The sequence below is a fragment of the Acanthaster planci genome, linkage group LG01 (assembly GCF_054643075.1).
Source record: "Acanthaster planci isolate LZ-2023a linkage group LG01, COTS_SCS, whole genome shotgun sequence".
Classification (NCBI taxonomy): domain Eukaryota; kingdom Metazoa; phylum Echinodermata; class Asteroidea; order Valvatida; family Acanthasteridae; genus Acanthaster; species Acanthaster planci.
This window is the reverse complement of record NC_141777.1, coordinates 23,081,417-23,094,761: the sequence shown is the minus strand read 5'-3', so window position 1 is coordinate 23,094,761 and position 13,345 is coordinate 23,081,417. Positions and strand designations below refer to the sequence as shown.

The window sequence follows — 13,345 nt, the reverse complement described above, 5'->3', positions numbered from 1 at the left end:
ATCCTCTCAAAGAGACCACTTGATGAAAATGACCCTTCACCATGTCCATGATGATGAGTGTGACAGTCTATGAAAGAAGTGACAGGAAGCCACAATGCCTTGTCCTCAAGCTATTAATATGGAAAACCCAAATGTAATGTGCATGGGCAACCTTGTATCTCCAACAAAATACATATACAGTGATACTGAATCAGTGTTTCTCTCCTTTATGAAGTTTCCCCCTGTCAGGGAACTTCAGGAAGCACACTCATCATTTGACATATTAACCAACACAGTGACACTGCACAGCAATCTGACGCAACAACCAACTGTGGATAGTTTCCAGTCTTGTACAAGGCTTTGGCCTCCACACTCTCAAGAGCTTTAAACAGAAGGGATGTGTTCAACTCACAAGTGGGCCTTGTTGAACTGCAGACAGGACACCACATCTACGTGCCCCGTGAGGGTGGCAAGATTGTCAAATTTGACAATGTCCCAGACCATGACCGTCATGTCCCAGGAGCCGGACACAATGCGGGTGTCGTCAAACTGAAGGCATCGGATGCCTCCCTGCAAGGAGACAAAGGCCAGGGGCAAAAGGCTGCTGGGTTACAACGGGGTTAAGCAATTTGTTAACTTTGCATCCATTAAAGTCAAGGATGATACTAATCGAAACAACTGACATACATATTTACCCTTCAGTGGGTACACTGATCTTCTACTGTATTGGTTGTAAGCTTCAGTTTTGTCGAAACTCTACCAACATTTCTTTTCTCTGAGTTTTGTTAATGTCATTGTAAAAATTAGCCTTTTCCTGCTGTTACCTAAGCAGAGGGATGTTTAATATTTCAAACACTTTGTTTCAATTTCTGTGTTTCCTGAAGAAAATTCTAAATACCAGTGGTGATTCGGTGCACACTTCTCCAATTACAGGTTAGGGAACAGGTGAGAAAAGAATTCAAATTTAAAAAAAATAATGACCTTATTTCATCATCCTCTAGATTTGCATGAATGAAAAATGACATATGATGGATGAGTTCTCTACTGCCAAACTGATCTACTTTGAACCTCTCCCCAAGAAAATAATAAAAATTAAAAAACGGTATGTTATGTGCTTATATTTGTCAATGAGTCATGGACACATACCTTGTGGCCATAGATCTTGCGTATACTCCTCCCACTTCGGATATCCCAGACACGAATGGTTCGATCCATGGATCCAGTGAGAATTCGACATTTGTCAAACATCAGACAGAACACAGCGTCCGTGTGGCCCTGTACGGAACACGAGATGAGATAAAGGGTTTTCCTGTCTCAATTCCTGGGTGACAATAAAATCAATTCAGCCACTTCATGCCCGATTACCAGTAAACACATATAAATCATAATTCTGTATGCAGTACCAGGTGACGTCACTCTTGTCCCCAGACTAGCGCGATTCTCCTTGAGGGGTTGAGCATGTGTGAAGTCTTCAAGTGGCCGTGGATCATGGCTGGGCAGTGTTGCAAATATCCCCCGTCCAAATTGTCTCAGTCTTTTGAAAAAACTACTATGCGACTAGAAAACTTTCACTAATGTTGAAAACATGACTGCAGAGGGTCAACATTTATAAACTCTGAACCTGTAATGGCTGTGTTTGTAATACCTTGTCACTTTAAAAAGTAGGCATTTTGGGCCAAAAACGATATCATGTCTGGAAAAAATTTGCTGTGCAGTAATACCATGGCAAGTGCTTATTAGAGGCCAACACTGACAAAACAGTCAGAACTGCAATGCTCGGAGGCCAGCAATAAAAACCTTATTTTTAGAAACAAATGCAATCACACAGTTATATTAACTTTAAGACAATAGAAACTTCTCTGTACTCTTTACAACACTGTACATACATGACTACCCTTGAACCCAACACCTCACAGATCCTTTGAAATCTAACGGAAACTTTTTGAGTATTCAGGTAGGATTGCCATGTGACTCATATTTGCAAGGAGTTTGACAGCACTTGAAAAAAAAAATTGTTAATGGGACTTTGGCTTATTGCACAAGTTTTTTGGGACTGAGAAACCTTCAAGCACAACATCTCAGGAATCAAGAGATGGATTAACAAGTTTTGCAGAAAATACGGCAAAATTTCCTAACCCCTCTTTTGATGGCATTATTTTGAGGATTCATAAATGGATAATTGACTGTACCCTAATAGGGCTCAAAGTACCAATGTGCAAAGAATCAATAATGGTTTACAGCACTTGTTGAACCATTAGGGACTTTTTAGGGGGAGGAGTTGAGGGAGCTATCAAGGTTACCTGTAGTCTGCGTACTCTTTTGATCGGTTTAACCCATCCTGGATGTTTGAGGGATTTCATGGGAGGTCCCACGTCTCCTTGCAATTCACTCTTTGGAACAGAATGGAGACAGATATAAATCAGAACAGCATTAATACCGACAAGAAATGGGGGCGTTCAATCTGTCCAAAAAAGAGAGGCACTCGAGAAGGCTCTGATAACGGAATGTGTAACAGAAAGGAAGCATGTAAAACAGGTACAGAAATGAGTTTCCTACTATGAAACAACATGTTACAAAGAAATAAAGGCTGAGATTAGTTCAAATGTGATGCCTCGGGGTCAGTTCTTACTTTTCTTTATGTCAAACACAAGAAAAAGCTTTTTCTGTTGCATGGTAAATAAAACTAACTGTACTGAATCCCGTACTTATGTCTTTAATTCCTGCACTGTTCACATCTTATTTGAACAGTCCACAACATAAATCTAAAATTGTCATTTTCAGAAATTGTTTTGCTTTAGAATTTAGAATTGCCATGGTTTGCGGGGACCCCAGACCAAACTGGATTTTTGTAAAATGGCCAAACTGGAAGTCTGTATTAAACATGGCATCAGAGTAGAGGGCTTGACCACACGAAGATATGTAGGAATTAACAGTATCTATGTACTAGAAGGCAGAATTTCCTACCAGAATATCCTTTGCTTGCACCAGCTCTGGCCTGATATCCAAGGCCACGTCGTCGTCTCTAGACCTAGCTGCTTTCTTCTTTTTCTTCTTTTTCTTCTTCCTTGCTGTCTTGTCGGCTGCCACACCCGGTGCACCCTCTGCTTCTTCGTCTCTGGTTTCGTCCACACTGCCGTCTTTAGCTTTTCTTCCAGGTAAGGGCTGGCCAAGTTCAGTAGGCTTGACAAAAGGGATGGCCGCAGGCAGTTCAGCAGTTGTGGTCAGCTCTGGAAAGAGGCTGTCCGACAAGAAAAGACTATTAGGTCTACTCTTTCCTTGTCATCGTCATACTTTTGCCAACAAGTGGCTAATGCTTGGCTGGTCACCAATACAAAAGAAAGTAATTCACAAATTGCAAAATCTCACGACATTATCAATGTCAGACTACGCTACATGAAAATATGACCTTATTAGGACAAAGGTGGTTTTGAAAATTCAGGAGGGATTCAAGATTAAAAAAAGCCTTTGGAATGAAGGTTACAGATCCAATCCAGAGTAGTGACCCTATGGATGGATCACAAACTGCCATCTGAATGTACGCTGAATACTAATGTGCAAACTGTAATACATTATAGTATGAACATGCTCTGAAAGGGTGAAACACCATATCATGGGAACTGGTGTGTTAAGTTTGATAATTGTACATAGTCTAAATTATTACCAAAATGTAGGTAAGAAAGAAGCACTATGCTTTTGGCTTTCCCTGATGTCCATGAATATGTCCGTGGTTTTTTTCTTTGAGATATGATGACTACAACACAGGATTCTTGCTTGGTTTAAAGAACAGTGCAAACTGAAGAATTTACCCCAGAACCAGCTGGTGCCATGGTGGCCACCATGTCTCAAAAGGACTAATTTGCACAAGACCATTTGGTACATCAGTTGGTGACATGAGCCAGGTTAGGTCAACCATTCTGCCGAACATTATTAACACCAAGTCTAAGGTCACCAACAGAAAGTGGTACGAAACTAACGCCAGAATGGATCTTACTTGAAATCCTGTGCGAGACCCTGGATTGCAAACTCGGACATGGTCAACTCCTCAATGACATCCTCCTCACTCTCCTCGGCTTCAACGGCCACCTTCATGAACTGGATCGGCACATCAACTGCAAACAGAGATATATGAAGAATGTATGACGGAATGCGTCTAGAAACATTTTGGTACTACTCAACCCTCACGGGTTTCATTAGCTGTATGATGGAATGCCTATAGAAGTATTTTGGCACTACTCAACCCTCACAGGTTTCATTAGTTGTATGACGGAATGCCTATAGAAACATTTTGGTACTACTCAACCCTCACAGGTTTCATTAGTTGTATGACGGAATGCCTAGAGAAACATTTTGGTACTACTCAACCCTCACAGGTTTCATTAGTTGTATGACGGAATGCCTAGAGAAACATTTTGGTACTACTCAACCCTCACAGGTTTCATTAGTTGCACGACGGAATGCCTATAGAAACATCTTGGTACTATTCAACCCTCACAGGTTTCATTAGTTGTATGATGGAATGCCTATCGAAACATCTTGGTTCTACTCAACCCTCACAGGTTCTATTAGTTAACATTTGACAGTGCAGATGTTCCTTTGTGTTTGTGCAGTTATTTAAGAAACTTGGAAAAAATTCTCAATTTTCTGGCACTGTAAACACTGTGAAAGCTAGAGTTTTACGGACATTTCTTCGACTCTTCCTCATCAGTTTGCAAGCAATAACTCTGACCCCAAAACTGTCTACAAAAACCATTACTCAGAGAGAGGGAGCCTTGTGTTGGCCTAGCTCAGCTCAATCTGCACAATGTTTGCATTACCTGCATTATGTGGACCTGTAGTCACATGTTTAATTCTCAGGTCCATGCAAGGTATGTGAAAGAAACTTGTGCATACTATGACACTGCAACATTCAACTGACGCAAAACAAAGACTATATTAGGGCCGTGCATCAGACACTGCTGCTTGCATACCAGACCTATCGCTAATGTGCAACCAGTATTGAATTATTATATTGATGTCAATCAGAAAAGTGTTAGGCACTTGACATAATATTCTGCCAATAATACAACCAAGTTGGCTGGTACAGACACAGGTTGGCAATACAGTAGAACCTTGTTTGGACTTGGCAATTTACCAGTACCTTGTTATAATAACAGGAACCTCGTATTATCAGGAATGAAAACAATGAAAAACAAATGATTGGGACCTAAAATGCTCCTCGTTATAAGCAGAATCATGTATTAACAGTGCTCTTATTAACGAGGTTTGACTTAATAGGACAAACACCAGTAAACTGTACAATACTGTTTGTGGAAACCTAACCTCTGAATACCACTACAGACTTACTGGACTGGCTGTCTTTCCAGATTGAATTATTTATGCTAAATTGAAGAATCAGGAAATGATTATTTATTCAAATACTGCATTTTGTCCCTCACAGCCATGTTGCCCTGCATTGAACACTCACTGCTTTAATAACGAACACTTGCGAGGACGATTGTACCAAGTCATTGAGAAGTAACTCAAATCCTGCTCACAAGTGGAGATGTTTTATTATAACACCTAAAGTGCAGATTCTCTTTCTTGATTGGCCGAGAGCTAGTCACATGGCATTAGCTATTTTTACCGTCTTGCTGTGCACAGCCAAAATGACCATACCCACAGCAACCAAAGAATTACACCTTTTACTAACCAAAGCAATTATTATACACATAAATGGTACTGTGTGCAAATGCATATATGGGTGTAATGTGTGTCTTGTGTGTATTTCTGAGAGGTACATGTAGCACTGCATGGCTGGGTTAAAACATTTTATGAAGAAATTTGGAAAGTGAATTTCAACAAATTTTGTGTTGAAATGGAAGTATTGATCCCTGCTATTCATGGACATTCATCTTGGGAGGCTACTTTTATTACACTACCCGAAGCAGCAAATATTTGTGTACAGACTACATTAGCATGACAGGGTCAGCAAGTTTGTTTGAATCCAGTGCAGTAGACAAGGGTCAAAAGCATTGACTTTCCTGAGAATTCGTAACTCACCTACTGTGCTGTGCTTCCGATCAAAATCTTCTGTGGAACTTTCTTCGGATGACAAACTCTCACTCTCAATAGGTGCTGAAGTCAAGAGCGAGTCAATAATGAAGCATTGCTAAGAGATGGAATTTCCTTACTTTCTTTATTATCACAGGATAAATAGAAAGTCACTTCAAGTCAATGCACTGCATATACATACGATAAAAAAACTTGCCAAAGAACGTTTGCAAAATCAAAGAAAAAAATTTAAGGTTTTTGGTCATCCTTTTTGGTAATCAAGTTTTTCGGACATTTCACTAAGTATTGAAGTGTTAGATTTCCAGAGTTTTATGAGACAATGTAAACTGCACAAAAGATGAATGAGAACGTTTACAGAAAAAACAGGAACAGAGCCTCGAATTCATGAGGGGAAATTTCCACTTTCAACCGTAAACCACGCCACCCACGTTTATGAGCCTAAACCTTTGGATGTAACAAATCATGAAAGACGGCAAATTTATACTGGCTCTTAGCCACAACTTCTTTAGTTTTGTTCTGTTGACATTTTGACCCCCCCCCACTTCTTTTTTTGCAAGGGCATCGTGCCGGCCATGTGTCAGTTGCCTTAAACCTGAAACAACTTCAGCTAAGTCTCTCTTCAGCTGCAAATTTCTAGAGGCTTAAATCCCCACATTCTCCCCCTCCAATACTGACACCTTGTACTGTCATCAATTGACAACACTCACTCAGTTTGTCAGACTCTGGTGTCTGGGTCCGTTTCTTCATAAATTCTGTGAACCTGATGGACAGCCACTTCTTGGTCCCAGTCTCGCCAACTGAAGAGAAAAGGAAATATTATAGAAAACACTTGAAAGCAGCATTATGGTCGTACTTTTCTAGTCTTTTTGTTATCCTAAAATATTCGCCAGTTTGCTGTGAACTTACACGTTGCAGAAAAAAACAAGATACGAGACAGCAAACATAGTCAGCATTAGAAAGAAAGCTAAATTGGGGAATTTGTTTTGAATTGAGCTTTGGGATAAAGTACTCAAGAACTACTGGGTGAGTCTGTTATGAAAACTACTGTCTTCAAAGCTTGTTTTATACAAGTTCTTGAATTTTTGGGGGAGGTGTTTACTGTCCAATGTTTGGACTACGTGCCTTTATCCACATCAAGCATCTAAATGCCTGGCAGTAAACACACACACTCAATTAACAATGTGGAGTGACTAGGACTGTGGATCTAACACTACAACACCTTCACTACTCTGAGATACTCTGTCTCTTGATTGGCAGAGAACATGCCTAGTTGTAGCCTCAAGTTTGTTTCGTTAACAGACTATTCCGTGGTAGACTGAAACTGTACGGTACTACCCACTGTGACATACATGTACATGTACGTGCACGTACATTCATGAACTTTATGTTTTTGACACCAGAAAGGAATGAAAACATTTTATCAGGAAAAATACTGAAATGTATGGGTCAGGTTTCAGTTGATTTTAAAATAATGAACAGTTACAGCTGCATTGGAATTTGCTTGAACTGAAATGACACTTCTTAAAATGTGCAGAATCTCTGGGGTTGTTATAAAACAAGTGCCACTACTTCAACTCTTGGTAATCTATTTAGCACTTCATTTCATTTTAACCCTAACCCTCCTCAATCCTCAAAAATCCTTCATGTGGTTTTGGAGGATTTCAGAGAATTGAGGATGAATGGCAAAAGTGTATGGCTTATTGCGAAGGATGCCATGCATGTCATGGTTAGACCTTGTGTTATTTTTGCTTAGTCATGCATAAATTCAGCCCGATATGTTTTAAATCAGCTACACTGCTCAAGAATGTCATTCGCACTGCCTCAATATGACAGGAATTGCTGGAGGATTTTGAAGGCTTGAGGCAGTAGGCACACCTCCAAGTAACATTTTCAAGAAATTTGGGAGGATTTTGGCGGATTGAGGGAGATTCCAATTTCTTCATCCCCCAAATTGGCGGATTTTGGAGGATTGAGGAGGGCCCCTAGTAAAAAGGGCCATGTTGAGAGGCTAGTTTGTACTGCATCTTTTGAAGCAGTTAGTATTCCAATCATATCTCACCTTGGGCCGTAGGAATGGCCGGTTTCTTAGCATGCTGGGCGACCTCACACAGTTCAGTGTATGCACTCCTCCAGTCCACACTGTAGCCTTGATTGAACTCCTCAATCAAGCCAGGCAGGTCTAGCAAGCCTTCCTTGGCACCTGCATGCACATACATGAAACAAATGACCAATGATGCTGCCAACTGCACTGATTCACTCCAGGAGTCTACACTCCCTAGGAGGCAAAAGCACCAAGTCTCACTCGATGAAGTAGGAGAGCTAAAAGACAAGGTAAGCCTGAGGTCAATCTCTTCTCGGGCCTGGAAATTCAAATCTACAAATCCAGTGTTTACATGTGCAACTAAAACATTTGAGTGTGTCATACTATTCCAATTTAACTCACAAAGGGCTATACAATGCCAAAACAATGCAATCACATAAAAAGCAGAAATCTTGGAACTACATTGTACATTACAAATTCATAATTACAGGCTGTCAGTTGTCATTGTTACCAAGCAGCAAATATTGACAAATTTGGCTACAATCCTGACCAACTGGCTTCACAAAAATCACACTACTATTGCGTAAAAATGATCTGGCTACACAAACTTTGCCAAATAGGACTATGAATTATCCAACAGATACGAAATTTACATGTACATGTACATACATGTATGCATTGGAGACTGACATTTCACAAGTTCTGATTTACAGTAAAGCATACATCCCTGACGTAACCGAAACTTTACTATTTCACATAAATTACTATTTTTCATTGTTACATGAAATCTCTTCTGTGAGAAAATGCAAGGTTCTGAAAAGTTTCAAAACAAAGCTTTTTCCAACAGTGTCACATATCTCGCAAAGAGTTATCACAATTTCCAACCATCAATTTGACCAACAGTTTACAAAGAATCTTTTAACTTTTATTCTGCGAAACTTGTGTTTTAACTTCAATTACCACTCACCCATCCCTTGACACTTGATTCTCCACAGGGCATCCTGCGCACCAATGTAGCGCCACCTTCGACAGACTCTCTCAGCCATGAAGATGTCATGCGCAGGCAGGAAGGAGAAGATGTGAAGCAGTAGCTTGTCTGGCAGGCAATTGATGTCATTGCGATCGCGCAACCTGCACCAATAAACACAGACAAATATCATGGCTCAAACTACGGGGTGCAGATGCTTTGACTGACAAGTAACAACTGTGTAAAAATCAGGATACCGTTAAACACACGGGCACAGGTGAAGTTTGGGAAATGGAAAATAGTTACGTGTACATGACAGAGTTAGTTTCAGCCATGTCTTCCTTTTCACAGCTTATGCATCCAATCTGATGTGTTTTTCACTTACATGAATACTAACTGGGCTCAGTGATATATGTTCATAAAAGTAGAAAAATTGCTGCTGCATTGTCAAAGTTTGGCCAAGTTCTATCACTGTCACCAACCATGAGCTATAATACTCAAATTCAAACCCACTTTTCCAGAGAAAGAGTAATTCACCTCATGTTCAAACGTCAGGGCTTTGACTACATGTAATAATATAACACCCAGATCAACAGAAAGTAGCCAGAGCCAAAGCGGTTGGCTTTCTTACTGCATGTGGTTGTTATTGGTAACTGCAGCTGCATGTGAGCATACATGTACATGTAGCTACCTTTATTGACACTGACAAGTTTCATAGCTGCTGTTCCTCACAGCAACATACAATGTAAGGATACCACAATATTACTCATTTGATGATTGATTGCTCCTTCATGAATACTTTACCTGTGACAGTTTGGCCAATTCTATTTGCAAGGAATGTACCTGTCATATGCGGTATATTCAATATCTAAGATTGGCTATTCGAAACCTATTACATTGACTAAAAAAAAAACCAAAGTGGAAAGACCACGCAAGATGCATGAAGTGGTAGTGTTGAGTGTGGTCGCAAGAAGATTGCTGACAGACAGCAGATTTAATGTACAGTACATTACATACATGTATGTGCATGCAAAAACACAGAAGAGACATGCTCATTGACAGACACACTGCTACAAAATATCCAAGCTCCCACGTGGAAAAAAGGTTGTGTAGACAAAAAAATAAAGTTGGGTCCCAATTATGAGAATACGTGAGTCATCACATACATGTACATGTAATAATAAATTCCTAATTTTGAGCCGCACTGACGAAGAAAAAGAATGACATACACATTTTTACTGGACGGGGTACAGCTTCCATTTTAGTGATGAAACTCACATACCTTTAACTATGAAAGCCCAGGAGTGCCATCAAGTATATACATGTATTTTGAATAAGTGATGTATTTTTTTTGAAGTCCAATTTAGGGAAATATATTTTGGCCCACTTTGTGCGAGACATACATTCTACCGTTTGGAAATCTATATTTAGAAACATTGTTTCTATCTTTGGAAACACATCATTTTCACAAGATATATTTTTGATGAAATTTGTTTTTTGTGAGATACATTTTTCCAAGTTAATTTTCAGGAGATATATATTGTCAGGGTTGTATTTATTTGTCACAAAAACAAACTTCCAAAAAATGTAACTCATAAATCTGAACTTTCAAAAATATCTCCTAAAACGAACTTGGAAAAAATATCTCCTAAAAACGATTTGTTTCCAAGAATAGAAACATTTCTATTAATAGATCTTACAGGAACAAACTTGAGAACAAATGAACTTGGGAAAATATACCGCTACTTCATAAAACAAACTTCGAAAAACATACTTCACTTTTTGAAAATATATGCTTGATGGCACTCCAGGCCTTTTGTACTTATCTACCCTCGTCAATTTGGAGGTAAATTTGACGTACATGTATCTCATGTGCACAAAACTTATTTTAGACATTTTGGTGGTCCAACTTGGGTCCATAAACTTGCTCAATCTTGGTTTCAATACTACCAAATAATGGACTGAAAAGTGAAGCACTTGTTAGTAGTGTCACATAAGTATTAAATCTGTTCCATGATCACAGCACACACCTTCACTGCATTGCAGGTATACATACCATTTGTACAAATGTCTCAGTCTATGATTGCGTGCAAAATGGAAAAAAAACATACACGAACAAGTAAATTTTTGCTTGGAACAACTTTAGTTGTGACTGGAAACGACAAGAAATGATTAGATATTCCGCAGACAAACAATCACATGAAAACAAGTATACTGCTTCAGGCCTTTAGATGTACATGTGACTAAATAAGCCATGTCATTAAACCAAAAAATGGAAATGGATCTCGATTGGAGGTTGAAGACAGTGGAGTGGACAGACTCAGACGCCAAAAAATTTAACTTCAGCCTATCATGTGAAACTGCAATCAAATCTTATTTTTTTTTCAGCATTATATATTGCTCCAATCTGAGAATGAAAACATTGAAAAATGTGCTGGACAACTATGTGCAGTATTGGCATAAGTCTCCTGTTATCACTTCATGGCATTCAAGAGTGACTGGAAATTCAACGTCAAATCATTCTTTGATTCTTTTCTAGTTTGTAAGCAACTGCTGTTTCAGAAGGGTGAGATACCAGTCTGAGTTACCTCTGTTGGAGACAATCAGCCAGAAATTTCAAGAGATCTTGGTCGCACATCTTGATCAGCTCAACTAGCAGATCTCCCTTCTCCAATTCCTCCCAGTCCTGCATCCACTATGGGTAGATTATATAGGATAGGATATTATTATCAAGTATGCATGGGCGTGCTTGATGGTAACTGCATAGGTATTGTGCCACGAATGTTCTTATACAACGAAAGGCAATTGACAATGTATTACATAGCTCAGAGTTGGCCTGTACCCGCATGGCCAAAGTTTCCACGTGTACTGTGCACAAAATGTACATCAAGCAAATGTACATATATGACGCATGCATAACATGCAGGGAGCACCAGTGGACAGTCAATTGAGACTCTGTAGCCTGCTTTGAGGAGAGACAGATGAGTGGTGGGGTATTCTGCAAGGGAACCATTGTTATTTCTGGTTGTCATGTTCCTGTGGTGCTTACCACCCACACTTGAGCTATCTGGTTCTTGAAGTGTTCTTTTAGATCCTTGTGATGAGCGGGCACCAGTTGCCGAGTACCAGTCGGCTCCTTTCCCCACCATTTGGCATGTTTGAAAGTCTTTTGAAGCGGAATGGAAACATCAGTAAGCTTGTCTGGCTTCCGGATCTGACCAGTCCGCAAAGCCCTGAACATAGTGCCTAAAAAGAGAGAAAAACATAGATAATATGATAATAAGATCAGATAAGATTTGATAATTTTTTTTAAGTAAAATGAATGTCATTGATTACAAAGGATCCACCCACAATGTCCCACTTTGAGTTATACTGTGGGTTATTAATGAAACGATTACAACAACAGTCCTGCCACTTTGCCAGTGTCTCTCTTTGTGGCATGACAAGCAATTCTGAGATCAATTTATCACCATGACAGCTTTCTACATGTATATTTGTCCTGCCACTGCAATGTGTTTGAAATGCATGTTATTACTCCAATGACAGCAGTGGTTTCTATATTTCACTGTTGCTTCGGACAAGAAGTTATCGGATGTTTTGTTTTTTCATCATAAAATCAAGTTCATATGCATGTACACATGGACGGTTTTCTTGCTTGTATTGCTCATAACTTGCTCTCTGCTAATTTGGACCTAGCATTTATTATTTGCTAAGCCATGGTGAAGCCATGAAAGCTGGTGCCTTTCTGTTGGTAGACCAAAAGTGATTACCCAGCTTTTGTGACTGTTGCTTGTGCTCAAAGAAATCCCTTGTGCTGACACTGCCTGAGCTGACATGGCTGTTGTGATGATGAGATGCTGGCCTGCTGGCCCCTGGCGATGCTGGACTGGTTGGTGTCCTGTCCCTTCTTTGGTGTTTCATACACCAAGTCAATGTAGAAACCTAAAGTAAGAACAGGTGTGCATGTACATACATTATGTATAGTGTATATGTGTTTTAATAATACATGTGCCTGGTAAAACTGAACAGTACATTTCCATTGATATGAATGCCACATAAGTATTAAACCTTTCCATGTTAAGCCTTCATTTTTGGTGTGTCTTGAGCACATGTACATGTAGGTTTTCAAAAGCACTTGTTTTCATACAAATGAGTGATTATTTCATTGACTGTGTACGCAGAAAAGAGCTCAATAATGGGATGTGGTGTAAATTACATGTAAATGTACTGCAAGATCTTTACAACACATGTGCACCAATGATTTGTCATCAGAAAACTGTGATGTGAAAGGGGAAGCCCCTTTCCAC

The 13,345-nt window shown here is 39.6% G+C and overlaps 1 protein-coding gene across 4 annotated transcripts in view; it reads right to left on the bottom strand.

Annotated features, from left to right (window-relative positions):
- The window catches only part of LOC110978414 (uncharacterized), a 45,668-nt gene that overhangs the window by 28,978 nt on the left and 3,345 nt on the right, over positions 1-13,345 (bottom strand). For 3 of the 4 annotated variants that reach the window (XM_022233402.2, XM_087140257.1, XM_022233403.2), the window contains exons 3-15: positions 12,809-12,980; positions 12,088-12,284; positions 11,627-11,733; positions 11,095-11,115; positions 9,039-9,202; positions 8,090-8,230; positions 6,738-6,827; positions 6,019-6,093; positions 3,971-4,088; positions 2,944-3,217; positions 2,280-2,369; positions 1,126-1,254; positions 392-549 (exon numbers count right to left, since the gene is read on the bottom strand). In XM_022233402.2, coding sequence (XP_022089094.2) covers positions 392-549; positions 1,126-1,254; positions 2,280-2,369; positions 2,944-3,217; positions 3,971-4,088; positions 6,019-6,093; positions 6,738-6,827; positions 8,090-8,230; positions 9,039-9,202; positions 11,095-11,115; positions 11,627-11,733; positions 12,088-12,284; positions 12,809-12,980 — 1,736 coding nt within the window. The remainder of the gene's footprint in view (positions 1-391; positions 550-1,125; positions 1,255-2,279; positions 2,370-2,943; positions 3,218-3,970; positions 4,089-6,018; positions 6,094-6,737; positions 6,828-8,089; positions 8,231-9,038; positions 9,203-11,094; positions 11,116-11,626; positions 11,734-12,087; positions 12,285-12,808; positions 12,981-13,345) is intronic. The other variant, XM_022233404.2, reaches the window with a different exon arrangement.